Source organism: Megalobrama amblycephala, linkage group LG11 (genome assembly GCF_018812025.1).
Source record: "Megalobrama amblycephala isolate DHTTF-2021 linkage group LG11, ASM1881202v1, whole genome shotgun sequence".
NCBI lineage: Eukaryota > Metazoa > Chordata > Actinopteri > Cypriniformes > Xenocyprididae > Megalobrama > Megalobrama amblycephala.
The window spans coordinates 617,644-643,772 of NC_063054.1; the positions used below are offsets into that span (position 1 = coordinate 617,644).

A 26,129-nucleotide genomic window follows, 5' to 3' on the forward strand; every position below is an offset into this window, starting at 1 on the left:
TTTGACCTGAGGTTGAGGCTCGTTCAGCTCTTCAGCTGTGATGCTGCCCTCTAGTGTTCACAGCTCACATTCTGACAGCAGGAAACAGTGAGATTACAGCTTCTACAGATCTTCTTATCTATATCCGTTTTTCAGTCAGAAGCCACAGCATGGTCAGTTTTAGAGAGTAACAGGTCAGTTTTATCATAATGGTGCATCGCTGAGTCCTTATCATTCTTAATAGGCTTAAATTATTATATTTGTGTCTGTCCACATCATAACCCTCATGACATGAGCTCTGAAGCTACATGTGATCACAGCATTTGTTTGGTGTCGTGGTTCGAGGGTGTGTGTTATTGCTGTATCAGCTCTATAGATTCTAGCTTCAAATTCAGGGCAGATTTAGGAGAGATGGCACCATCATCATCATCATCATCATGGAAAGCTCAGCTCCGTTCAATGCTCTGAGCTCTTGAGTAAATGAGCTACAGGTTCAGCATTACCAGCATCACTACAGGCACTTTCCACAGCGAGGAAACAAAATAGAGCTTCAAACTCTATATAATGAGGTTAAACATTGTATTTGACATTTACTTTAAATGAGATTTGCCGTTTTTGCAACCCTGTTAACAACATTTCTGACGTGTCTAAATACAGTTACAACCCTGATTTGTTTGATTTCATTATTTTCAAGTAATAACCCTTAAATATATGTACATTTTAAATAAACATATGGTAACACTTTACTATAAGATCTCCTGTGTTAACATGCGCTGTTAACCAGCATAAACAAATAATGAATAACTGTATCTTTATTAACTAACATTAACAAAATAAATGCTGTAAAATATATTGCCACCTTATAGTTCATGTTAACAAATGCAGTAACGAATGTTAACAAATGAGACTTTATTGTAAAGTGTTATCAAATATATGAACACAATCCTATGTTATTGGTTCTAATAAAATATATATATATGTGTTATAATGAGTGGTAACCGGGTTAAGTAAAGGGTTTCGATTTTAATTAAATTAAGCGTAGCAGGGGCTAGTTATTGAGACTAAGTGTTTGTACTTACTGATCATTTTATGTACATATATTTTTAATTGAAAGAAAACTATTTGTCCTGGGATCATTTTTCTTTAATAACATGCATAACAGGGTTGAATGTTTGAGCTTAATGAATGCAGACAGCTGTAGAATTAGTGAAAAAATGGTGAAAATGGAATTAGATTATTTATTTGACTTCCTGTCACGCTGCAGAAACAGTCCAAATGATTCACTTCCTGTGTGTCACAATTTTATGGAACACTCCATTTTTTTAATAGGGGGAACATTATGTTGTAACAGGGTTGCCTGCTCAGTTAAGGACACAGCTATTGTACACATTTTTGGTCATTACATTAAGTTCATTTCAGATATCTTTTTCTATACTGAATTGAATTTCAATGAGATAATCATTGTAATATTTGTGAAGAGCAACCCTTTTTTGTGTAAAGTGGAAAGTGCGTTCACTAGATACAGCCATTATCAACAGTTAGACTCAAACTCAACAGTGCAACACATCACATCACAAAAGAGTAAAGCTTCGCAGATTCAAATCACAAGGTAGACGGCTGAAATATATAAACAGCACAGTGCGTTCAGCTTAAACGTAGAAATCTTTCTGCTCTGCTCGAGGAAACAGCACTTCTCATTTCTCAGGGTGAAATGGATACAGGCCGGCTGAAGAATAGACTGAAATGTTATCTGTTAATAGCAGAGGTGTCAGTGCTGGAGCTGCTCGACACATGCTGCAGCGCTAGAGCTGCTGGTTTTCATGCATTTTCAATGAGCGTCTGTTTTTTGGTGCTGTTTTTGCTGACTTTTCTTGTTGATAGAGTATGTGCGACATTTGCTCCTTTCGTGAAGTTTACATAACCTGTCGTGTAGTTAGCACACGCATCACATTTCATTAACATCATCAAATACATTAATGTTTGTAATGATGTCCGACAATCAATTCAATTGCATTTACAGTTTCAGCCAGAGAAGAAGTCATAGTTATTTCACACAAACACTACTGTAAAGAAAAAGTTTTGGTAATAATATGTAGATATTTGAAGTATTGAAATTTGTCTGAATGCTGTTGCGGTATATAACAATAGGCCTATATCAAAACAAGTGTTGTTGATAGTAAATAAACATGCACAAACACACTTTACAATCAAGACATCTTTGACTCAAACAGCCAGAAGTGTCTAAATAGTTTTTGTGCCACTGTACATAAACCTAATTTTCTAGATAATCCCAGCAGCCTCACAGAGAATAGAAAAGCCCGGCGTACTTACCAGAGCTGCAGGTAGCACACCAGTTTGGTTACCATGACCTCAGGCCGGGGTCAGAGGGCTTTTTGACCCCTGTATAGCAGCATGTAGTGAGCACAGTCCACACGCACCTGACCTGCTTCCAAACGCCCTTCCCTTCGCTCCGCCTATGCATAATCTTATTAAATGTTTAATGAAATTTTGACACCAAGAGAGAATCCTCAGTCACAGAACCTGAACACAGACTGCATTGCGTGCAAAAGTTCTTTGCTATTTTCATTTAATAATCATTTAATAGCTGCTTGAATGTATAAACCCTCTGAAAGACCTGATTGTGTGTGGAATCTCTTCATATATAGATGTGTATCTTGGGTGCTGAGATCACCAAATACACCATATAATGGACACAATTTGCAATTTGGTAATGCTTTCCACCATAACTATCCTGAGGCGGTGGCGTGTTCCTGAGGAACTGCTAATACTTCATGCACTTAATCCAACCCGATTAGAGGACAGCAGCTGTTCAGGATTAGAACAAACTATAACTGCATCTACAGTTCCCTTCTAAAACTTGTTCAGGTCACATTTCACCACAAAATCAATAGAAAAACAAACCTATTTCAGTGCCTGTAGATCTTTTGCATTGTGACAGTAATGAGTTCCCCTTTGATGTGGAACTTCAACGCTGCGTCATGCCATTGGCGCTATGGGAAAGCTCCTGCATGAGCCGGTGTCTGAAGCATGCGTGTTGACATTTTGACGTGGCGACATAGCGTAACATGACAATGAGACCATAATGACCAGCCATAGCCTGTTTAGAAAGTCAGACTGGTAACCTGAAGGTTGCGGGTTCGATTCTCAATACCAGCAGGAAAATGTATGTGGGGGAGTATTCCACCCTCAATACTGTGGTCCCCTTGAGCAAGTCGCCAGCTTCTTTGTCTTCAGAAGTCACGTTTGTTGAGCATGTGTCTGTTCCTGTGTTTGTGTCTTTAGTCAGGAGTTAGAGAATCTATGTCAGCACTAAAGTACAGGAGATGTGTGACGCTGTGCCTTGCTTCATTACAGCGGACAACTCAGACAACATTTGCGTGATGTGTATGGGTGAGGATCATGCTAGGTCAGTCCTTGAGGGGGCTAACTGTGTTCAATGCGATAAGTTCAACTTGCGTAAGCTCCGATCCCGCTTGACTCTTCCTGAAAGATGAGAGTCAAGTGCCTGTACCCCATGGCTCGGGTCTCACTGCTGCCGAGTCAGTGCGGCATTTCAGGTCATAGGGATCGCAGGGCGAGTTAGCGGAGTTTGAGACTTGTGACAACACTCTCGCACTCACCACTTTGCGGATTATCTTCTCCCCTGCTAGTGCATCATCGAGGAGGAAACCTGCATTACCTAATAAACCATGCAGAGTAACGTCTAATCTCATTGGTTAGGCATGCGGCAGCAGGTCAGGCTGGTTTGTCTCTTCACACCATGGCAGTTCTGCAGGTGTACCAAGCTGACCTGCTAAAAGAGTTGGATCACGGTGAGGGGATTAGTCCCGAGGCGGTTCAAGAGCTCCGCTGGGCCACAGATCTTGCACTTTGTCTGAACAAGCCTGTGCCATTAGCCGTTCTATGGCTGCTTTGGTCACCATGGAGCAGCATCTGTGGCTCAATCTAATCTTGACACCCTGATTTCGCTCTCCGGCCTGTTCAGTGGCGCAGTTAACACCCTTATCGACAGGTGTCAGGAGGCAAAATGTCAGCTGTTGGCATTCAAGGAGCTAATCCCTTGCCTTGTCCAGGAGCCCACAGCGTCAGCTAGTTGGGCTTGACCAAGGCCAAGGACCAGCAAAGGATCTCCTCGAGGGCAGCCAAGAAGAAAACCTGATGCCTCTTGGCCCTGGTCTCTGAGAGCAACCCCTCCCAAGGGAGGTCTGTGCACACCATGCCATCGTGTGCCTGACTTCCTTCGAGGCTCTCAGGGGGCATCCCTACTGATACCGCCACAGCAGGTAAGGTAGGGACATCTAACGGGCTATCCATCTCCTACTCTCGGTCAGTTTGGTTGGTCCCTACTAGTCAGCTGTTTCAGGGCCTTGAGCAGGTCGATACTATTGAAAAAAATATATACCACTGTCAGACTTTGAGGCAGCGTGGCAACTACTGCCCATTGTATCTCAGTACCGTAAAGAAATATTACACGATTCAGTTTCCTTTCCGTCCGTCTTGTTTCATGGCATAGTAACAACTATGGTGTGTTAGGAAATGGGGAAACAGTTTCTAGAGCAGGAGCTGCACTGTCTTATGGCAAAAGGGTCCATACAAAGTGTACCCCTCACAGACAGAGATGCAGGGTTCTACAGGTGCTACTTCTTAGTACTCAAAAAGGATGTCCGGTTTTAGATATGTGAGGCCTGAACTGTACTCCTCTGAGTACATCAAACTCATGTCACAAGTTCAATTTGAGGACTGGTTTGAGACAATAGATCTAAAGGAAGCATATTTTCACATCAAGATATTGCCAGAAAACAGGAAGCTCCTCAGGTTTGCTTTCGTGGGGTGAAGCATACCAATACATTTCTTTCGGCCTAGCCTTGTCCCCTTGATGCTCTAGCTCCTCTGCAACTCCAGGGCATTTGTGTACTCAACAACATAGATGACTTAATGTTAATATTGGCCCAGTCAGAAGAGTTACTGGCACAGCATCAAGATGTCATGCTTGCCCACATAAAGGGTTTGGGACTCAGGTTAAACCTCAAGAAGAGTGTGCTTTCTCCAAAACAGAGAACAACTTTTCTAGGGGTAGTGTGGGATTCGACCACGATGGAGAATGTGGGAGCAGATATCCTGTCGAGGCAGGGGCTAAGGCCCGAAGAATGACCACTCCATTCTCAAGTGGTGGAGTCCATATGGCAGAGGTACTGCCTAAAGGAAGTGGATTTGTTTGCCTCCAAGGAGTCAACCCACTGTCCTCTCTGGTTCGCTCTTACACCTCCTGCTGCCCTGTTGTTGGATGTCATGGTACAGATGTGGCCAAGGCCTTTCCTCCATTATCTCTGCTCGCAGGAGTTCACCGAGCCGAGTTCACCTTCTTTTAGTGGCTCTGCTGCAGCTGGCTCAAGTTTGGTTCGCGGACCTAGTGTCTCTCCTAGACGGCATCCCATAGGAGATCCCAGTACAGAAAGATCTTCTATTTCAACAGGGTTTATGCAGGTTTCAGTAAGTCAAATTTAAGACCTTTTTAAGACATTTTAAGACCATAAAGATTGAAATTTAAGACCTACACGACGCATTACCAAAAATATTAAAATCAAAGAAATTCTGAAAAAATCATTTTATTTCAATGAATTCAGTCATTGAAAAAGCATTAATTTAATTTACAGATAAAGCAGTCACATTAGTAACCTTCCACACACATCAATGTGCCAAATGCCCAAAACCTTAGGCCCAAAATGAAAATAGGCTAAAACAAACTTGCCCTCAAATAGAATAGATTTCATCTCATATTTATTTACATTACAAAACAGCATATTAATAGCCTAATAAAGATTGAACAGGCTACTCCAACCCATGTAACAACCAATGTAGCGTGCACACACACACACTCACACCAGATAATCCATTTTAGATAGATAGATAGTTACCTCGGGATAATTACAGTATCTATCTATCTAACATGGATTATCTGATGTGTGTGTGTGTGTGTGTGTGTGTGTGTGTGATTTTGGCTTTCATTGAACATTACGACATACGGTAAGAGTACGAATCAATTCCCTCTTTATAAACTCCCCCTATCCAAATCTCGCCATAAGCGATCTTGTTGGGCCCGCAAGAGAACGTCTTCGCGATTACTGAATCAGGGAACATCACTTGGAAGAGATCGCTAATCTCACTGTTGCTATTAAATGAGTGGTGTTTAGTCACCGTGTGTAGTATCCAAAGCACCTCGGCTTTCGATGTGTCAGTCGATCCAAAAGTACCCCGAAGGTTGTTCGACGGAGCTGCGATGATATTGCGCTGGAGACCGGAGGGACCAGGCATTGAGGAGGACGACGGCAGTGGTGAGGCTAATTGGTCCGCTGAAGGCATTTTGCGGCTAGCTTGTGTTTCTCCGCTCTGGCGTGTGACTCCAGCGCCTTTACACCGCTTCACACCCAGACTCCCTAACTGTTTTTTTTTTTTGTTTTTTTTTTGCAAAGTTTGCAGTGAGCCTCGTACCTGGAGCTGGGTACCGCTTGTAACCAACAGCAGAAATCGCTGTGATCTAGCCATGTCTCGTTGAAAGTACACTTTCCCATTTTCCACACGTAGCCGAACTTTAACAAACTCTGAGGAGACGCAGACGTATTTCGCGGGCAGGTTTTGCGTTTATCACGGGATTTGTAGTTTTATCACCGCGTATACCAACACCAATATACCCCAGAAAGAACTACGACTCGCTACTTTTTTGCTACTTTGTAATAACTTTCAGCAGGTAGCGTTTCTGGAAATGGGTAAAAAAAAATTTAAGACCTCGGATGAAAATCTGGCCGTTTTTAAGACTTTTTAAGGCCTTAAATTTACAGTTCAGAATTTTAGACTTTTTAAGACTTTTTAAGACCCCGCGGAAACCCTGTTCAAGTTCTGGGGATGATATTTCATCCCCGGCCAGAGATTTGGAAACTTTGGGTCTCCCTGAGGGGCACCAGCTCACAGATTCTGGTCTCTTGGCTGATGTCACTGAGACAATACTCAATTCTAAAGCTTCGCTCACTAGGAAGTTGTATTCCCTGAAATGGCAGCTGTTTGTTTCATGGTTTGATCAATGTTATATAAAACCAGTTAACTGCCCTGTTGGTACTTGAAGCAAATATAAATTTGCATGTAAGTACAGACACCATCATATTACAAGCATAGGAGTCAAAATCAAATCCATTGGATTATTGTGGGAATTTTTTGAGAGAAGATTTCACCACACAAAGTTAGAAAGGCCACCAAAACGACATGGTTTACTGGAATTTTTTTATCAGCAGTTTCAAAACAAATCCATAATGCAAAATATTGTGTATAGGAATAACAAAACCATTTCAAACTACACCATGATGTAAAAAAGAAAATACAGTACAAAACCGAGAATATTCATCCCTGTACATATTCCACAGTGTGTCAGAAATTCTGAAGATCTGCAGGATGAACAAAATTATTTCTGAAGAGTCGGTAAGCCAGGAGTTGTCCACCAAAAATCATCATCAATAAACCAGAGCCTAAAGGAAGAGAAGACAGACGTACAGTCATCATTAGACAGCTTTGAGCATGTGTTTAATACAAGATGAGTAGCCTGATTTCACACTGATTTTAACATCTGTCACTAAAGTGGTGACATTCTCCCAATCTGATGTCTAATTGATATTGTGTGATGATAAACTACATGACAGAGGCTAAAATGATCGGTTTCTCTGACAAAACTGAAAGCTTTTCCAAAAAGGAGAGCTTACCGAGAGCAATCCACCAGTGCTCTGTTGAGGGAAAATCAGCCATAACTGAAACCAGAATAACAGACAAAACAGGTTGAAAAACAGCTGACATATACTTTCAAATATACAATGAAAACAAGGTGACATTTCAGAGAAAAAAGATCAAAATGAAAAACTAACTGCATAAGTGTGCACACCCTTTTATTATTGGGTATGTGACTGTATTCAGAATGAACTAATAATCAGCACAACTAAATCAACAGAAGAATGATGATATCCTGATATGATTTATCTTTGATTCATTGTTTACGTCACAAAAAAACGGGTGTGTAGACTTTTTTATATTGCATAGGTTGTAATTTGTACATTAATTGTGCAAAAGTTCTGATATGATTTACAGCAGTGGCCAAAAGTGATGTTGGGCCTAGAAAAATTGACATCATTTTATAAGTCTGTTACGTAGTTGTGCTTGGAGTCGATTGTTTTTATTTGTGATAACAACATCATTTTTGGTCAGACTGTCATACAAAGAAATTATGAACACATGCAAAAACAAGAAAGAACCGACTAAATATTAATAACTGATTATGTTGTAGTTAATGTATGCTTTTTCCTGTCAGCTTATTGTTTTTTTGTTTGTTTGTTTGTTTGTTTTTTTGGGGGGTTTTTTGCATAATAAAATAAAACCTGTAGCTGTAGTTTGCCTTTTTTGGTCAAATAATTAAGTTGAATAAATACCTTAACAATTTTTTATTCTTTCCTCGTATATTTAACATATTTAAAAAATTGAGTATAGCATTGAGTAGAAAAATGCTCCAGAAGTCCTAATATTTCTTGCCTGGTCACTGACCATCACACCACAGTAATCCATTAAATCCGTCTAAGGTGGACTTTCAAGATGTTCACACAGGACATGTATTCCATTTGCAGTATTTTTAGATGTTGGTTTATGCACACGTGCATCAGACAGACATTATAGCGTCTCTGTGTTCTTCAGTGTCTCAGTAAGTGTGTTTTGGTGAGGTGTGTTGCCTGTAGACTGCAGACTCACAACAACATGAAGCTGCTATTTCAAGCTTGATTATAGAAATTTTATTACAGAATTTAAGTACAAGCCAGGGTCACAATTCATTATATTGGCCTTGTTAAACATACTTTATCACTGAGCATTATTATGTCATTTTCTAGAACTGCAACTCAAGTTCATAGATTAAAAAAAGACATAATTCTGTGTATTCACAAATCTAATTCATTCAAACTCCACAGTACCGGTCTTTCACTGTTATATACAGTAAAAAGAGCTGAAAGCAAAATAAAAGTCTGATGTTTTACAGTAGAGGCTGACAGTGGTGAAGATGTTTTTCACTAATGGATGTTATTCAGTAGAGTCTGAGGCTCTCAGCACTGACTGACACACATCAGGCGTATGTACAGTTTATCTCATATATTAATGCTGTTCCATGAGTATGAACTTCTGCTAATGCATTACCAAAGTAATTCACATGAGTGGAGTCGTCTCCATGTAAACATTGTCAGGAGCAGTGTTGGGTAAAGTTACTTTTAAAAGTAACACATTTCAATATTGCATTACTCCCTTAAAAATTAACTAATTGTGTTAGTTACTTTTTATGGAAAGTAATGAGCTAAGTTACTTTTGCGTTCATTTTTTTCACCTGGGCTGGGCATTGCTTGTTTTTTTGTTTGCTTGTTTTTTTTTAAAGAAAAAAAGTTCTATTTTTGGCAAATGTAAAGGCTCTTTCACACCAAAAGTGAAATGAATAAGCCTCAGGGTGAAGGAAATGCAAAGAAGTAAAAAGCTTGCACCTGTCAGTTTTCTTTCCTTTAGTGCCTTTGACATTAAACATTTTGCTAGGATTATTTTTTGTGAACATCCCTTCTACCTAAATAGATAATTTAGACACTATAGCTCAAGTAACACACAGTCAGTAGATGAAGTTACTGCCATCGGACTGTGGAATGTAAAGACACCTTGGCATTGGTGTATATAATCAGTATATGAATTTCTAATTTACATTAGAGGCATTATAGCTGATGCTAGTTAATAACAAATAATCTTTCATTTATTTGTTGTTTATTTGTTTGGTTGATGCATTATAACCGTAAGGGACCTGCCAACTTATATTTACATAGACATAAGTGACACCAGGTATAAATCAAATGAAACAGTAATAAATAAAAATGGGTTTTTGCAATTTTATATAAAAGGTTGTAACAAAAATAAACCAGAAATTTGATGGGAATGATGGGAAAAATGGTCAGTGCGCCCGGCGCATGATCTAAAAGGGTTGCCCCTAGCCTCTTTTGGGCATAACGTGCAATAAACAAATCAGAGTCTCATCTCCCATTCCCTTTAAAAGCCAGTTGTGATTCACGATTTACATGGCGGAATTTGCAAGTGGAAAAACTGAATGCTTCTCTAGCAAGGAAATTTTCTTCATCGTACCCACGAAATTTGGTGGGTTGCAGCCAATCTTAGATCTGCAAGTGTTGAACCAGGCCCTGCACAAGCTCCCGTTCAAAATGCTGACACAGAAGCACATTCTAAGGCTAATTCACGCTAGCAGACGTGAGATCTATTGTGTGCACACAGGGACCTGGTGCTTGAGCATCTCAGCCGTCGAACTCGCGAGGGAGCACGCTCAGTCAGTGCTGAACTGCCTGAACTCATTCAGGGGAAAACAGTGGTTCCACTGAAATAATTTCAGGCTCCTGGGGCATATGGCACCCTCGGCAGCAGTAACAGCACTCGGGTTGATGCATATGAGACCGCTTCAGCACTGGCTTCAGACTCGAGTCCCAAGATGGGCATGGTGCTGCAGCACACATTGCATGGCCATCACTCCGATCTGTTGTCACACCTTCAGTCATTGGACACCCTTGCATTTCTACGGGCAGGGGTTCCCCTAGAACAAGTGTTGCGGCATGTTGTTGAAGCGTCCAATACAGGCTGAGGTGCTATATGCAACGGGTTCAAAGCTTCGGGACCCTGGACAGGGCCTTGACTACATCAACTGCCTCTAGTTGCTGGCTGTATTGCTGGTCCTGCAGAGGTTTTGACCGTTGATCAAGCATGTGTTAGTCTGGACTGGCAACAGTTGCAAATATAAATCGCCAGGGTAGTGTTCGCTCACGTTGCATGTCAACTTGCCTGCCATCTCCTCCTTTGGAGTCAGCAGCGACTGAAGTCAATGCGTGGCAGTCATATTCTAGGCAACCTCAATCACGCAGCAGACGCAGTTTCGTGACAGGTGATGCTCCGTGGAGAGAGGAGACTCCATCCCCAGGCGATCCAGCTGATTTAGAGTTAATTCAACGAAGCACAGGTAGATCTGTTTGCTTCCCAGGAGTCCTCAATCTGTGGTATGCCCTTTCCGAAGCTCCGCTTAGAACAGATGCCCTGGCACATAGCTGGCCCCGGGGTTTTTTGCAAGTACGTATTCCTCCCAGTGAGCCTGATTGCACAAACACTCTGTAAGGTTAGGGAGGACAGAGAACAAATCCTGCTGGTTGAACCTTACTGGCCCACCCGGACTTGGTCCTCGGAGCTCACACTTCTCATGACAGCCCCTCTCAGGCGAGTTCCTCTGAAGAAGGACCTTCTTTCTCAGAGGCAGGGCACAATTTGGCACCCGCGCCCTGACCTCTGGAACCTCCATGTCTGGCCCCTGGACAGGATGCGACAGACCACCAGCGGTGATAGACACTATCATTCAAGCCAGTGCCCCCTCTATGAGACGACTTTATATTTTGAAGTGCCGTCTTTTCACTAGTTGATGCTCTTCCTGAGGCAAAGACCCACAGAGGTGTGATATTGGGTCAGTGTTTTCCTTCTTACAGGAGAGGTAATGTGGCCAAAGTTCCCATTACCCCTTTCAGGGATCAAGTGGTGAATTTGCAAGTGCTCCATCATATCAAGGCAGACCCAGAGTGCGTGTCCTGCACATTTATTTGGACTGCATGGAGAGCTTTGATGCTCTGACCAGCTCTTTGTCTGTTCTGAGGGAAGGCTGTCTCCAAACAAAGGATTGCCCATTAGACTGTGGATGCCATTTCTTTGGTATTCCAAACCCAGGGTGTGCAGTGCCCCCCCAGGAGGAGTGTGAGCACACTTCACCAGGGGCATTGCATCCTCCTGGGTGCTAGCAAATGGCGCCTCTCTGGCAGACATCTGTAAAGCGTTGGGCTGGGCTACACCTAATACAGTCGCAAGATTTTATAAAAAGTTCAGCCAGTTTCGTCCCGAGTGTTATTAGATACAAACGGGTAATTTTCGGGCAACTGGCTAGGTGTAACGCTTGCACACAGCACTTTCCTATCCCTGAGGTGATAACGTGCACTCTTTTGTCCACGTTAGTTCCCTGTGTCTGGCTAACCTTGGACACCCTCCTATTCCCCAGCACTCATTTGGCCCTTGTACTTAGGCCCCATGTCTTCCCCTGGGCCATGTCCTCTTTGGCGGTGCTGCTGCTGCAGCAACACCTCCAAACCTTGTAACACAGTTTAGATGGTTGTGGCATTTTGTACAGGGATCCCTATTGTCACTACATCAACACAACGTCAAAGTGAGTGACAGATAGGAAATGTCTTTGTTACTGTTGTAACCTCCATTACCTGATGGCTAGGACACTGTCTTGGTTCCTCAACACAAACCTGAATGTGTTTTGCAAGCCATCTCCTTTTATACCAATATGTCCAGGGGTGTGGCATTCTAGCTCATTCTCATTGGCCTTTTAGTATCAGAGGTGTTTGGGGCTCCCAAGTGTGACCCCTAGTGTCATCAACACAACATCTCATTTCCTCCACCAGGGAACGGAGGTTACAACAGTAACCAAGACGTTTTCATGTCTTTTATTTTGAATTTCTCATAGTTATGGTTCCTGCTTATGTCATGTGATTCCCTTGCCCCTCATGTGATCATGTCATGTGCTTCCTTTACCTTCTGTTTAGCTCTCATTGGTTCATTGTGTTTATTGCTTTCAGTTGTAACTTATGTTATTAGTCCTTTAGTTTTCCTTGTTCCTTGTCTAGCTTTGTTTATCTGTATATCAGCTGTTCAGTCCATGGTTCATGTTTCAAGTTTAGTTCATGGTTCACGTTCGAGTTTTGTTCATGGTTATTTGTAGTGGTCGACCAATATATTGTCAAGGTCGATGTATTGGCCGATGTTTGGCATTTTTTAAATTAAGTTTAGCAGGACTTTTATTTTGACAGCGCTGAGATAGAACTGTTAAACAAAGAAAGTAAACTGTATATGAAAAAGTATTATAGCATTGGCTTTTATATTATTACTAATAGAAAGGCAAACACTATAAAACTTTCTCATTTGATGGATGGATGCACTTTCTTGAGCTAGTTGGTCCCGTTCACTGTCATTATAAAGCTTGAATGCGTCAGGATATTTATTAATATAACTCTGAGTGTGTTCATCTGAAAGAAGAGTCATATACACCTAGGATGGCTTGAAGGTGAGTAAAGCTTGGGGTAATTTTCATTTGAAAGTGAACTAATCCTTTAAATGTCCTAATTAAACCAAGGCCTAATCCTGGCTTAATCTAAGCCCTGTTTGTGAAACCAGGCCTATATGTTCTCACCGGCTACGGTCAGTCCCACGTGCAGCAGTGTGACAGTGATGGCGTAGTCCCACACCCATTCCTCCACGATCCACGCGAATATCAGACCGCCCAGAACGTACGTCACCTCTGTGGAGATCACACTCACTGCACAACAAACACACAAACACGTCTGAAAGACAACTGCCAACACAAACATGTTTAAGTATGCACATTATACAAAAGTAGTATAAGAAGCCTACCTAAATATTTCGGACTTTGCCATGATGGTTGAGTCGTGTAGTCAAAAGGAGCTAACAAGCTGTCAACCTCCTCCACCCTGATGACAACAAATAAACACCCAAAAAGCTTGATTTACTTCTGTAACACCTCTTTCGTTCAGATCAAGAATGTGAATTTGCTATAGTGTTAATAGTATTTACTACTCTTGGCATAGGAGATATGCATCAAAAACTGATCCTGCTCTATTACAGTGAATATCACTGGAGATTCATGCCTATTCTAATGTTGCATAGATCACAAAATGTAGGATCCTGGGGCCTTTTTTATGAAGACGTGTGTTAAATGATCACTGTTACTGCAACTTAAATAAATGCATGGTTGTGAGTTAAAAATTCTAATTTATTGTTTTAATTAAACCTTTTTAGTTGCAGACATTATTTTGTAGAGTTCTGTTGACATAATAATGTTGATTATTACATCAGCTTAATATTGTCTGTAATTTAAACTCAAATTTCTGCATTAATTGGCTTAAAAAAAAAAAGTAACTTAATGAAATTGTCTTGATAACTAAGGATTTCTAATTTCCAGCATGCTTCGCACAGGACTGGATAAAGAGAATAAATGTTGAAATTAAGTATTAATTTAATTGTTTTTAGTGAAGGGAAAGACCTGTTAGTGTTTAATGCTGTTATGATTGACATTTAAAAGAGTTTCTGTAATGTTGAAGTGTTTGTGCTGAAGTACCATTGTGCTGAAGAGTAGATATAAGTAAACACTACGTTGACTCTATAAGCAATGACAGCGCTAATGTCAGTGACAAGTAATATCTTACTTGCTCGTTAAATGAGTTATGTTAGCGCTTGCTATGAGAGCTGTTGATTTAACCTGAAATAGATTAGGCTTAATTGGTTCCAGGGCTACAACTCTGGTAGTTGAAGCGACTTAAGTTTGTTGAGTAATCGACTACAAATTATCAAGTTAATCTAACTCAATGTAGCTTGTTGGTTGAACGTAAATTGAGTTGTCATAACTCAAATAAATTGATGCAAATGTTGCGTTAAGCAATCAATTTTGCATCAACAAGCCAACACATTATTTTTTAGAGGGCACTCTAACAATGTTGGGTTGTTTTAAACCCATGTTTGGGTCAAATATGGACAAACCCAATGGTCTATATTTGACCCAAACTTGGGTTAAAACAACCCAGCATTTTTTTTAGAGTTTATATAGAACTCATGGGTTTTTGACTCAAACACTTTCTGCCAGAAAGTTATAAAATATAAAATTAAAAGTTATAAAATATGTTTACAAGCTGTTTGATTAATAAAATTTAATTTAAAAAAAATTAAAAAACTAAAACAAAATTAGTTAAGTAAATCCATACTAAATCAATAAAATGATCCCATGATGTGAATTCTTTATATGAAGTGCCTGACGGAACCCTTTATGGTTCCATATAGAACATTTTCTTCTAAAAGTGTGGGACCTCATTTATAAAACGTATGTACGATCGGAATTGATCCTAAATTCCATGTATTTTATCCAATGTCAGAAGTGAGGAGCAAATCTTTTTTGTGCTCATATAATAAAAATAATTCGTAAAGTACCATAAGGGGTTTCTGTAGACTATCGTTCTGTGGTTTACAAAGCGGGATGCGTTTAGGAACATTTTTTTGTGCACCTGGATGTTTTAAAAAATAGATTGTAGGAACATTTCCTAAATTGTTGTTCACATAGAATCCCACAGAACCGAAGATTTTACATCACATATAACCCGACACGGTAGCAAAATTGTTTGGTACAAAAATGTTTAAATATAACATGAACCGCATAGGCCCAACAATGCTAATTAATAACATGATATTCATGGTTTGAATAGGAGAAATGACTATTTTGTGAATGCATAGAGAACAGCAGCAGTGATTTACATAAAACAATCCCTGGGATAATATTACCAAGCGCTGAGATCCACTGACGTAGACTATTTTTTTCTGTACAGGAAGTCAGATGCATCACCACATAAGAGAGAGAGCGAGAGAGAGAGAGAGGAAGTTGTGCGGAGAATCTCACCTGAGAATGCCGATGCAGAGACTGACCACAATATAGTACACCGAGTAGAAGCACACCATACACATCAACAGGTTTTGAAGAACAACCTGTCAATAAGCACACAACAACACAAATGGACTCAGTGCGTTTCAGTGATGGGAAATATTTCTACACGAGTTAGTCCTAGTTTTGTTAGCATTATTGTTTCTGCAGTGTCTAATCAAACATGTTCTATTGTTCATAGAAGCCTGAATTACTCCTCTATAACATGGTGCCTGTTTTTCAGTCACTCGTTCACAGAATAGCTCCATTAAGAGTCGTCTCAAACTAATGCATACAGACATGTGGCTACTTTTCTGAGTGAACTAAGCTACAGTGGATCTGCTGCACCAAACGCAGATGATACGACTTTACCCAGGTGTCATGGATCTTGCTGTTGATTGGCAGCTGGCCATGGCGTTTGATCAGAGTGGTCCCACAGCACCGGCAACAGTAGTCCAACAACATGAATGGCCGGCGATTCTTTGATAGACGCTAGCAGGTAGCATAACACTGAATCTGCGCATCTGTCATGGCTGCTCTTAATAGGATTAGCAACTCTGTAAAACGCTTCCGTAAATCTCTTCAGGATAAAGCCCACCGTCAGGCCTGGGCTACGCTAACTAATTGCCCACACACACTTAAAATATTCCTCGTCGAGTAAGGCTGTGTTAGAATACTCACATTAGCAGCCTGTTAACACAGGATATTGTGTTGAATCTGTTCTTTAGCATTGCTAATTTATGAGCGCATTTAGAAATGGTGCAGATAAACAGTATACACCAACTGGAACACATGGACACAATTAAGGCCTACTTGTTTGAAAACCCAGTCATTCCTGTCAGGAAACACCTTTTGGATCATTTTTAAAAAGTGAACGTGATGAAATTTAAGGAAGAATTTGAGTAAATTAAGGAAATTCTAATGGAAAAAAATTGTAACATACACTTTAAAAAAATGTTGGGTTAAAACCAACCCAAGTTGGGTTGAAAATGGACAAACCCAGTGACTGTATTGTTTTAACCCAGTGATTGGATTGTTTTAACCCAATGAATAAATTTTTTTAACCCAGTGATTGAGTTGTTTTAACCCAGAGATTGGGTTGTTTTAACCCAGCGATTGAGTTGTTTTAACCCAGAGATTGGGTTGTTTTAACCCAGTGAATGGATTGTTTTAACGCAGCGATTGAGTTATTTTAACCCATTTTATGGGTTGTTTTAACCCAGCAATTGAGTTGTTTTTACACAGAGATTGGGTTGTTTTAACCCAGTGAATAAATTGTTTTAACCCAGCGATTGAATTGTTTTAACCCAGAGATTGGGTTGTTTTAACCCAGCGATTGAGTTGTTTTAACCCAGCGATTGGGTTGTTTTAACCCAGCGATTGAGTTGTTTTAACCCAGCGATTGAGTTGTTTTAACCCAGCGATTGAGTTGTTTTAACCCAGAGATTGGGTTGTTTTAACCCAGCGATTGAGTTGTTTTAACCCAGCGATTGGGTTGTTTTAACCCAGCGATTGAGTAGTTTTAACCCAGCGATTGGGTTGTTTTAACCCAGCGATTGAGTAGTTTTAACCCAGAGATTGGGTTGTTTTAACCCAGTGAATGAATTGTTTTAACCCAGAGATTGAGTTGTTTTAACCCAGTGAATGAATTGTTTTAACCCAGTGAATGGGTTGTTTTAACCCAGCGATTGAGTTGTTTTAACCCAGTGAATGGGTTGTTTTAACCCAGTGAATTAACTGTTTTAACCCAGCAATTGGGTTGTTTTAACCCAGTGAATGGATTGTTTTAACCCAGCGATTGGGTTGTTTTAAACCAGTGAATGAATTGTTTTAACCCAGCGATTGAGTTGTTTTAACCCAGTGAATGGGTTGTTTTAACCCAGTGAATGGATTGTTTTAACCCAGTGATTGGGTTGTTTTAACCCAGTGAATGAATTGTTTTAACCCAGTGAATGGGTTGTTTTAACCCAGCGATTGGGTTGTTTTAAACCAGTGAATGAATTGTTTTAACCCAGTGAATGGATTGTTTTAACCCAGCGATTGGGTTGTTTTAACCCAGAGACTGAGTTGTTTTAACCTAGTGAATGGATTGTTTTAACCCAGCAATTGGGTTAAATGTTTGTTCAATCTGCTGGGTTGTTTTATTTAACTCAAATATTGTTAAAATTTACTGTGTTGCTGGCTTAAAATGAACCCAAAGTATGTTAAGATGAACAAAGGTGCAACACTCACTCTTACAGAGCTCAAACTTTATTAATTAATTAATTAACATTCATAAATATGTTTAATAAATTAACATTTATTAAGAAGTTTAATGAATAATAATTAAACAATAAGCATTTATTAAATTGCTTATTAATAAATGTTTACCTTTTGATTATTATTGTTGCCGCTAGTAATTATGTGTCTGATTTTTAATTTGCAACCTATTTTGGGTTCATTTTAATCAATAGTTGAGTTAAATAAAACTACTCAGCATGTTGGGCAAACATTTAACCCAACTGCTGTGTTAAAACAACCCAATCGCTGGGTTTGTCCCCAGTTTATGTTATTTTTAATCCAGCATTTTTGTGCTCAATTGTGGTTGGAGCTGAACTCTTCAGGACACTGTCCCTTTAAGAGCAGGATTGGACACCTCTGACATAGAAGAACCATTTTTGGTTCCCCAAAGAAGCTTTCAGTGATCAGTTCTTAAAAGAACCATTTTCTTAGTGTGAAGAATATTTAAAAAATCTAAAGAACCTTTTTCCACTATAAAGGATCTTTTGTGTAATGGAGAGCGTTTCTTAATGTTACCATCAATGCCAATAAAGAACCTTTATTTTTAAGAGTGAAGGGTAAGGTACTAAACAAAGTTGCTTATAGATGAAGAAATATATTTCAAGATTAGTTGACAAGCTTCAAATTTCAGTGCTGATGACGATCTTCTATGATCAGTGCATAAGAAATGTAATCTGCAGAGATTCAATAACAGGTCCAGCGCTAAACCTGATGTGTGTATAGTGTGGCTGTGATTAACCTGCGTCTCTTTGACCTTTGAACTCAATTTGCAACATACATTTCGTATGTTAGCATTTGTTGTTTGTATATTTGACACGTGACACTGCGCTACTGGAAGTGGCAAAACTAAAACCAAAACCACATACTGCAGCTCCACACGGACCAAACTGCTTTAATAAATCAGCAAACAAAATATCCACATCTCTAGTGGATTACCAGACAAATAACATGTTTGATCAGATCAAGTGTGGATGACAATATTGGATTGCACTAATAAATAGCAGTTTTAACTACAACAAATTGCTTAATAAAATTATTAAACCCAGCTCTAGATGGCTTCATAGGGTAACCTAATAACACGGCCGGTTTATTTGATCAGTTTGTCATTTAGTGTTAGATAAAATGATTACTTTAAAAGTGTCAGCACCATTTACGTGTTGTAAGCGCAAACAGAAGTGTGAGATATTCATATAAACTGTTAAAACACACTCATTTAAAGATTGGACTAGAATATAATTCAGTATATTTTAGTTAAGTGTTGATCTAGTTCAGTTAACATATTGTGATATAGTCTATTGTTGTGTACAGCTGAATATAGTGTTTTTCTTTTGTATAACTCAATATAGTGGCAATTGTGCTGATCTAAAGCTAAACAATATTATTCAGTATAGTTTAATGTAGTTCTAGTAGGCTATTTAGTTGTTTTGAATATTCAGAAATAATGTTTTCATAACTTAACTTAGCAAAACATGTTTTAACCCAGAAATTTGGTTGTTTTAACCCAGCGATTGGGTTGTTTTAACCCAGCGACTGGGTTGTTTTAACCCAGCAGTTGGATTGTTTTAAACCAGACATTGGGTTGTTTTAACCCAGCGATTGAGCTGTTTTAACCCAGCGATTGGGTTGTTTTAACCCAGCGATTGGGTTGTTTTAACCCAGCAGTTGGATTGTTTTAACCCAGAGATTGAGCTGTTTTAACCCAGCAGTTGGATTGTTTTAACCCAGCGACTGGGTTGTTTTTAACCCAGCGATTGAGCTGTTTTAACCCAGCAATTGGATTGTTTTAACCCAGCAGTTGGATTGTTTTAACCCAGCAATTGGATTGTTTTAACCCAGACATTGGGTTGTTTTAACCCAGCGATTGAGCTGTTTTAACCCAGCAATTGGATTGTTTTAACCCAGCAATTGGATTGTTTTAAACCAGACATTGGGTTGTTTTAACCCAGCGATTGAGCTGTTTTAACCCAGCAATTGGATTGTTTTAACCCAGCAGTTGGATTGTTTTAACCCAGCAATTGGATTGTTTTAACCCAGACATTGGGTTGTTTTAACCCAGCGATTGAGCTGTTTTAACCCAGTAATTGGATTGTTTTAACCCAGCAATTGGATTGTTTTAAACCAGACATTGGGTTGTTTTAACCCAGCGATTGAGCTGTTTTAACCCAGCAGTTGGATTGTTTTAACCCAGCGACTGGGTTGTTTTTAACCCAGCGATTGAGCTGTTTTAACCCAGCAATTGGATTGTTTTAACCCAGCAGTTGGATTGTTTTAACCCAGCAATTGGATTGTTTTAACCCAGACATTGGGTTGTTTTAACCCAGCGATTGAGCTGTTTTAACCCAGCAATTGGATTGTTTTAACCCAGCAATTGGATTGTTTTAAACCAGACATTGGGTTGTTTTAACCCAGCGATTGAGCTGTTTTAACCCAGCAGTTGGATTGTTTTAACCCAGCGACTGGGTTGTTTTTAACCCAGCGATTGAGCTGTTTTAACCCAGCAATTGGATTGTTTTAACCCAGCAGTTGGATTGTTTTAACCCAGCAATTGGATTGTTTTAACCCAGACATTGGGTTGTTTTAACCCAGCGATTGAGCTGTTTTAACCCAGCGACTGGGTTGTTTTAACCCAGCAATTGGATTGTTTTAAACCAGACATTGGGTTGTTTTAACCCAGCGATTGAGCTGTTTTAACCCAGCAGTTGGATTGTTTTAACCCAGCGACTGGGTTGTTTTTAACCCAGCGATTGAGCTGTTTTAACCCAGCAATTGGATTGTTTTAACCCAGCAGTTGGATTGTTTTAACCCAGCAATTGGATTGTTTTAACCCAGACATTGGGTTGTTTTAACCCAGCGATTGAGCTGTTTTAACCCAGCAATTGGATTGTTTTAACCCAGCAATTGGATTGTTTTAAACCAGACATTGGGTTGTTTTAACCCAGCGATTGAGCTGTTTTAACCCAGCAATTGGATTGTTTTAACCCAGCAGTTGGATTGTTTTAACCCAGCAATTGGATTGTTTTAACCCAGCGACTGGGTTGTTTTAACCCAGCAATTGGATTGTTTTAAACCAGACATTGGGTTGTTTTAACCCAGCGATTGAGCTGTTTTAACCCAGCAATTGGATTGTTTTAACCCAGCGATTGGGTTGTTTTAACCCAGCGATTGGGTTGTTTAAACCCCTGCGACTGGGTTTTTGTAACCCAGCGATTGGGTTGTTTTAACCCAGCAGTTGGATTGTTTTAACCCAGAGATTGAGCTGTTTTAACCCAGCAGTTGGATTGTTTTAACCCAGCAATTGGGTTGTTTTAACCCAGCGATTGAGTTGTTTTAACCCAGCGATTGGGTTGTTTTAACCCAGCGATTGAGCTGTTTTAACCCAGCAATTGGATTGTTTTAACCCAGCAGTTGGATTGTTTTAACCCAGCAATTGGATTGTTTTAACCCAGACATTGGGTTGTTTTAACCCAGCGATTGAGCTGTTTTAACCCAGCAATTGGATTGTTTTAACCCAGCAGTTGGATTGTTTTAACCCAGCAATTGGATTTTTTTTAACCCAGCGATTGGGTTGTTTTAACCCAGCAATTGGATTTTTTTTAACCCAGCGATTGGGTTGTTTTAACCCAGCAATTGGGTTGTTTTAACCCCTGCGACTGGGTTTTTGTAACCCAGCGATTGGGTTGTTTTAACCCAGCAGTTGGATTGTTTTAACCCAGAGATTGGGCAGTTTTAACCCAGTGATTGGGCTATTTTAACCCAGTAATTGGATTGTTTTAACCCAGCGACTAGGTTTTTTTAACCCAGCGATTGGGTTGTTTTAACCTAGTGAATGGATTCTTTTAACCCAGGGATTGGTTGGTTTTAACCCAGCTATCGGGTTGTTTTAACCCAGTGATTAGATTGTTTTAACCCAGTGATTAGGTTGTTTTAACTCAGCGATTGGGTTGTTTTAACCCAGCAGTTGGATTGTTTTAACCCAGAGATTGAGCTGTTTTAACCCAGCAGTTGGATTGTTTTAACCCAGCAATTGGGTTGTTTTAACCCAGCGATTGAGTTGTTTTAACCCAGCGATTGGGTTGTTTTAACCCAGCGATTGAGCTGTTTTAACCCAGTGATTGAGCTGTTTTAACCCAGCAATTGGATTGTTTTAACCCAGCAGTTGGATTGTTTTAACCCAGCAATTGGATTGTTTTAACCCAGACATTGGGTTGTTTTAACCCAGCGATTGAGCTGTTTTAACCCAGCAATTGGATTGTTTTAACCCAGCAATTGGATTGTTTTAACCCAGCAATTGGATTTTTTTTTACCCAGCGATTGGGTTGTTTTAACCCAGCAATTGGGTTGTTTTAACCCCTGCGACTGGGTTTTTGTAACCCAGCGATTGGGTTGTTTTAACCCAGCAGTTGGATTGTTTTAACCCAGAGATTGGGCAGTTTTAACCCAGTGATTGGGCTATTTTAACCCAGTAATTGGATTGTTTTAACCCAGCGACTAGGTTTTTTTAACCCAGCGATTGGGTTGTTTTAACCTAGTGAATGGATTCTTTTAACCCAGGGATTGGTTGGTTTTAACCCAGCTATTGGGTTGTTTTAACCCAGTGATTAGATTGTTTTAACCCAGAGATTAGGTTGTTTTAACTCAGCGATTGGGTTGTTTTAACCCAGCAATTGGATTGTTTTAACCCCTGCGATTGAGCTGTTTTAACCCAGCAGTTGGATTGTTTTAACCCAGCAACTGGGTTGTTTTAACCCAGCAACTGGATTGTTTTAACCCAGCAATTGAGCTGTTTTAACACAGCAATTGGATTGTTTTAACCCAGCGATTGGGTTGTTTTAACCCAGCAACTGGATTGTTTTAACCCAGCAGCTGGATTGTTTTAACCCAGCAATTGAGCTTTTTTAACACAGCAATTGGATTGTTTTAACCCAGCGATTGGGTTGTTTTAACCCCTGCGACTGGGTTTTTTTAACCCAGTTATTAGATTGTTTTAACCCAGCGATTGGGCTGTTTTAACCCAGAGATTGGGCTGTTTTAACCTAGTGATTAGATTGTTTTAACCCAGCGATTGGGCTGTTTTAACCCAGAGATTGGGCTGTTTTAACCCAGCGATTGGGTTGTTTTAACCCAATGATTAGATTGTTTTAACCCAGCGATTGGGTTGTTTTAACCCAGCGACTGGGTTTTTTAACCCAGCGATTGGGCAGTTTTAACCCAGCGATTGGGTTGTTTTAACCTAGTGAATGGATTCTTTTAACCCAGCGATTGGGTTGTTTTAACTCAGTGATTAGATTGTTTTAACCCAGCGATTGGGCTGTTTTAACCCAGAGATTGGGCTGTTTTAACCCAGCGATTGGGTTGTTTTAACCCAGCAATTGGGCTGTTTTAACCCAGCGATTGGGTTGTTTTAACCCAGCGACTGGGTTTTTTAACCCAGCGATTGGGCAGTTTTAACCCAGCGATTGGGTTGTTTTAACCTAGTGAATGGATTCTTTTAACCCAGCGATTGGGTTGTTTTAACTCAGTGATTAGATTGTTTTAACCCAGCGATTGGGCTGTTTTAACCCAGAGATTGGGTTGGGTTGTATTGTGATATAGTCTATTGTTGTGTACAGCTGAATATAGTGTCTTTCTTTAGTATAACTCAATATTTGTGTTGATCTAAAGCTAAACAATAATATTCAGTTTAGTTTAATGTAGTTCTAGTAGGCTATTTTGTTGTTTTGAATGTTCAGAAATAATGTTTTCATAACTTAACATTAGCAGAACATGTTTCATTAGCAGGGCTGTTGTTTAGTGTGCTATATAGTGTAGTAGGCTATAGGCTACAGCAGTGTGTGTTGTTCAGTGCAGACAGCATCACATTTCTCCATCTCCCTCAATCAAACCACACTTATCACTCGACAGCTCGATTGTTTGTATTTACTGAGGCGTTTATGCGCATTTTAGACGGCTCGGTCGCACGCAGGAATTTATTTTTAGTAACAAAACAGCAATGGCGATGTTTTCCGCCATCAGACCCCCTCTCTGCACCTCAGAAGCCGCTCGGGCAGCGTTAAGAGCAGGCTGGAGCGACACCGTCGAGATCCGTCGGGATTGTTTCAGCGCAAAACTTTCGATATTGTCATGATGGGCGAGTGTGAAGCGCGACGGCTGTGCGCATGCGCACTGGAGTCCGCCTGGCCAATTTCTCAGTACTCGTGGGAGAATTTGGGTAAGAAACAGACAAATTAAAACAATCGCACGCTAGGATAAACTGCTCGTGTAGCATTTTATACTGTGTAATAAACCTTGTTAGACTTTCGCGGGAGGTTTAATGTGACGGAATAATAATGAAAGTTAGATATAAAGTAGAAAACGCCTGGACGTGTCATCAATAATATGAGCAGCAGGAAGAGAGAGAGACACAGAGTATGAAATAAAGAATAACGCTAATGAATGACTCTCAAAATAGCCGCAGTCGATAGAAAGGATCAAAGTGTTCATGATAGCACGAATAAAGCGTGTATTTGTGAGTCTGAAGGGAATAATGTCAAGCAGGAGTGTGTAAATGCAGGAACTGATCGTGCGAAACAAAACATGTCTCGATCAGCTCCTCGATCAGCTCAATCATTCACTTTAAATGTCATTGATCAGCAATAATGACGCGATTCGCAGGCCTGTGTCTTTCAATTATATAGTGAATATAATTCCTGCTCCGCCATTTTGAGAAACTGCCTTTAAAACACATTAAAGAAAGTGTTTAATATGTGATTCTGTGCGTCTCAAATGTGTCATGATCGCTCGCCGTCGTCGATATTTGAGGGAAAATAACACAATTTCACCGCATTCAGAGGAAACTATTGTAATGCAATAGAGAAATGCACATAAAACAATAAATAAACGCGATTAATAGAAAAAAAACACCCGGTGCGTTCAAACTCGAGGTGGAAAATTAGCATGCGTTTTATTTTATTATTAACATCATTATCGTCGTCGTCTGCAAATTTTAAATATACAAATCTACAAATTAAAAAATAAATAAATAAAATAGCATTAGTGAAAATAAAACTGTTAGGTGTCAAAATAGTGTACTTCACACTAAAAAAAGTAAAGCATTTGCTCTGAGATTGTAAACATTCGTTCAGAAAATGAACTTAGTTTAATTATATAACATAATAAATACCTATAAATAACAAATACAGCTGCGAAAATCGTTTCATGTGCAGATGTATGACAGTTGTTCAACTGTGACTTTAGTATTTAATGCTAAACGATGTTAAAATGAGTCTGAAAATGTTGTAATATGTGACATTATTGCTTGATTTTATTGTTGAATTGAAAGTTTCCAGCGCTGCGGATGAACGCGGGCGGCAGCGACCTCTGGCGGCGGCGGCGGGAGCGACACTCGTGCTGTAGGCCTCATGCGGCACTGACACTAACTCGAGTTAAACTGGCCTAGTGTGCTCTAAACACTGCCTGATCAGCTTCTTATTAAGCTATAGACACAGGAGTGACTGATGAGAAGAAACAATCCGTCTTCATCTAATATTTTCATATAAAAATGAGATTGCAGATGTGTTGTGTACTATCTGATTGCACAAAAACAGTGCAATGCATTAGCTGTTAAACCAGTTCTGGACTAAAAAAAAAGAAAACATAAAGCTTTCTAATTGTTTACTGGGATTGCTTTAGAAAAAATCCTTAAAGAATAACCTGTGAAATAATGTCATGTGTTGTTTTAAATGATTTTTCATTAGTATATGGATGAAAAATATGTCTGGGCTGCATTTTACCCCAAAATCTAATGGGAAAAAGACATTTAATGCTGATTAAATTGTCATGAATCTCCAGAAAGGCACATTTGCACACACAAACAAACATGCAAACAGCATTATAGCTACTAAATTAGCGTTTAGTGTGTTTATATGAAGTACACAATCGACGGTGTGGTATTTATACTGTGAGGTGTTGTCTGGCGTTTCAGGTTAGCTGCGTGCGGGTGTGATGGAGTCGTCGGGCCCGAGCACAGCCGCTCCAGAGTTTGATGTGTACGGAGCCATGGACTGGAAGGACGGAGTGGGAACACTGCCTGGCAGCGAGCTCAAGGTGAGGGAACACATACTAAACAGCCTGAAAACTGCATTCAGTCTTTACAGTAGCTATATAGTGATATATAATCATCTCACCTGTAGTGTGTGTTGTAGGGCTGCACGATCTGGGCAAAAAATATATTTGCGATTTTTCT

At 39.9% G+C, this 26,129-nt stretch overlaps 2 protein-coding genes across 2 annotated transcripts in view; one reads left to right on the forward strand and one right to left on the reverse strand.

The window, feature by feature from the left end:
* Nucleotides 1–7,268: 7,268 nt before the first annotated feature.
* Nucleotides 7,269–16,536, reverse strand: tmem244 (transmembrane protein 244). The gene is made up of 6 exons (XM_048208204.1): nucleotides 16,001–16,536; nucleotides 15,608–15,693; nucleotides 13,558–13,634; nucleotides 13,337–13,462; nucleotides 7,746–7,790; nucleotides 7,269–7,514 (listed from the first exon to the last, which is right to left on the reverse strand). The coding sequence occupies exons 1-6, from the start codon at nucleotides 16,091–16,093 to the stop codon at nucleotides 7,417–7,419; spliced, it is 525 nt and encodes a 174-aa protein (XP_048064161.1). The 5' UTR covers nucleotides 16,094–16,536; the 3' UTR covers nucleotides 7,269–7,416.
* A 7,276-nt stretch (nucleotides 16,537–23,812) lies between these two features.
* The window catches only part of l3mbtl3 (L3MBTL histone methyl-lysine binding protein 3), a 54,539-nt gene continuing 52,222 nt past the window's right edge, over nucleotides 23,813–26,129 (forward strand). The window contains 2 exon segments of the mRNA XM_048208203.1: nucleotides 23,813–24,116; nucleotides 25,869–25,990. Coding sequence (XP_048064160.1) covers nucleotides 25,889–25,990 — 102 coding nt within the window. The 5' untranslated portion in view covers nucleotides 23,813–24,116; nucleotides 25,869–25,888.

What these genes read in the sequence shown, in the direction of transcription:
- tmem244 (XM_048208204.1), bottom strand. Translation starts at nt 16,093, where the DNA reads ATGTTGTTGGACTACTGTTGCCGGTGCTGTGGGACCACTCTGATCAAA. An exon ending in GCAAGATCCATGACACCTGG is followed by an intron (nt 15,694 to 16,000) that starts GTAAAGTCGTAT and finishes GCTTATTGACAG; the next exon opens with GTTGTTCTTCAAAACCTGTT. An exon ending in CGTGGGACTGACCGTAGCCG is followed by an intron (nt 7,791 to 13,336) that starts GTGAGAACATAT and finishes TTCTGGTTTCAG; the next exon opens with TTATGGCTGATTTTCCCTCA.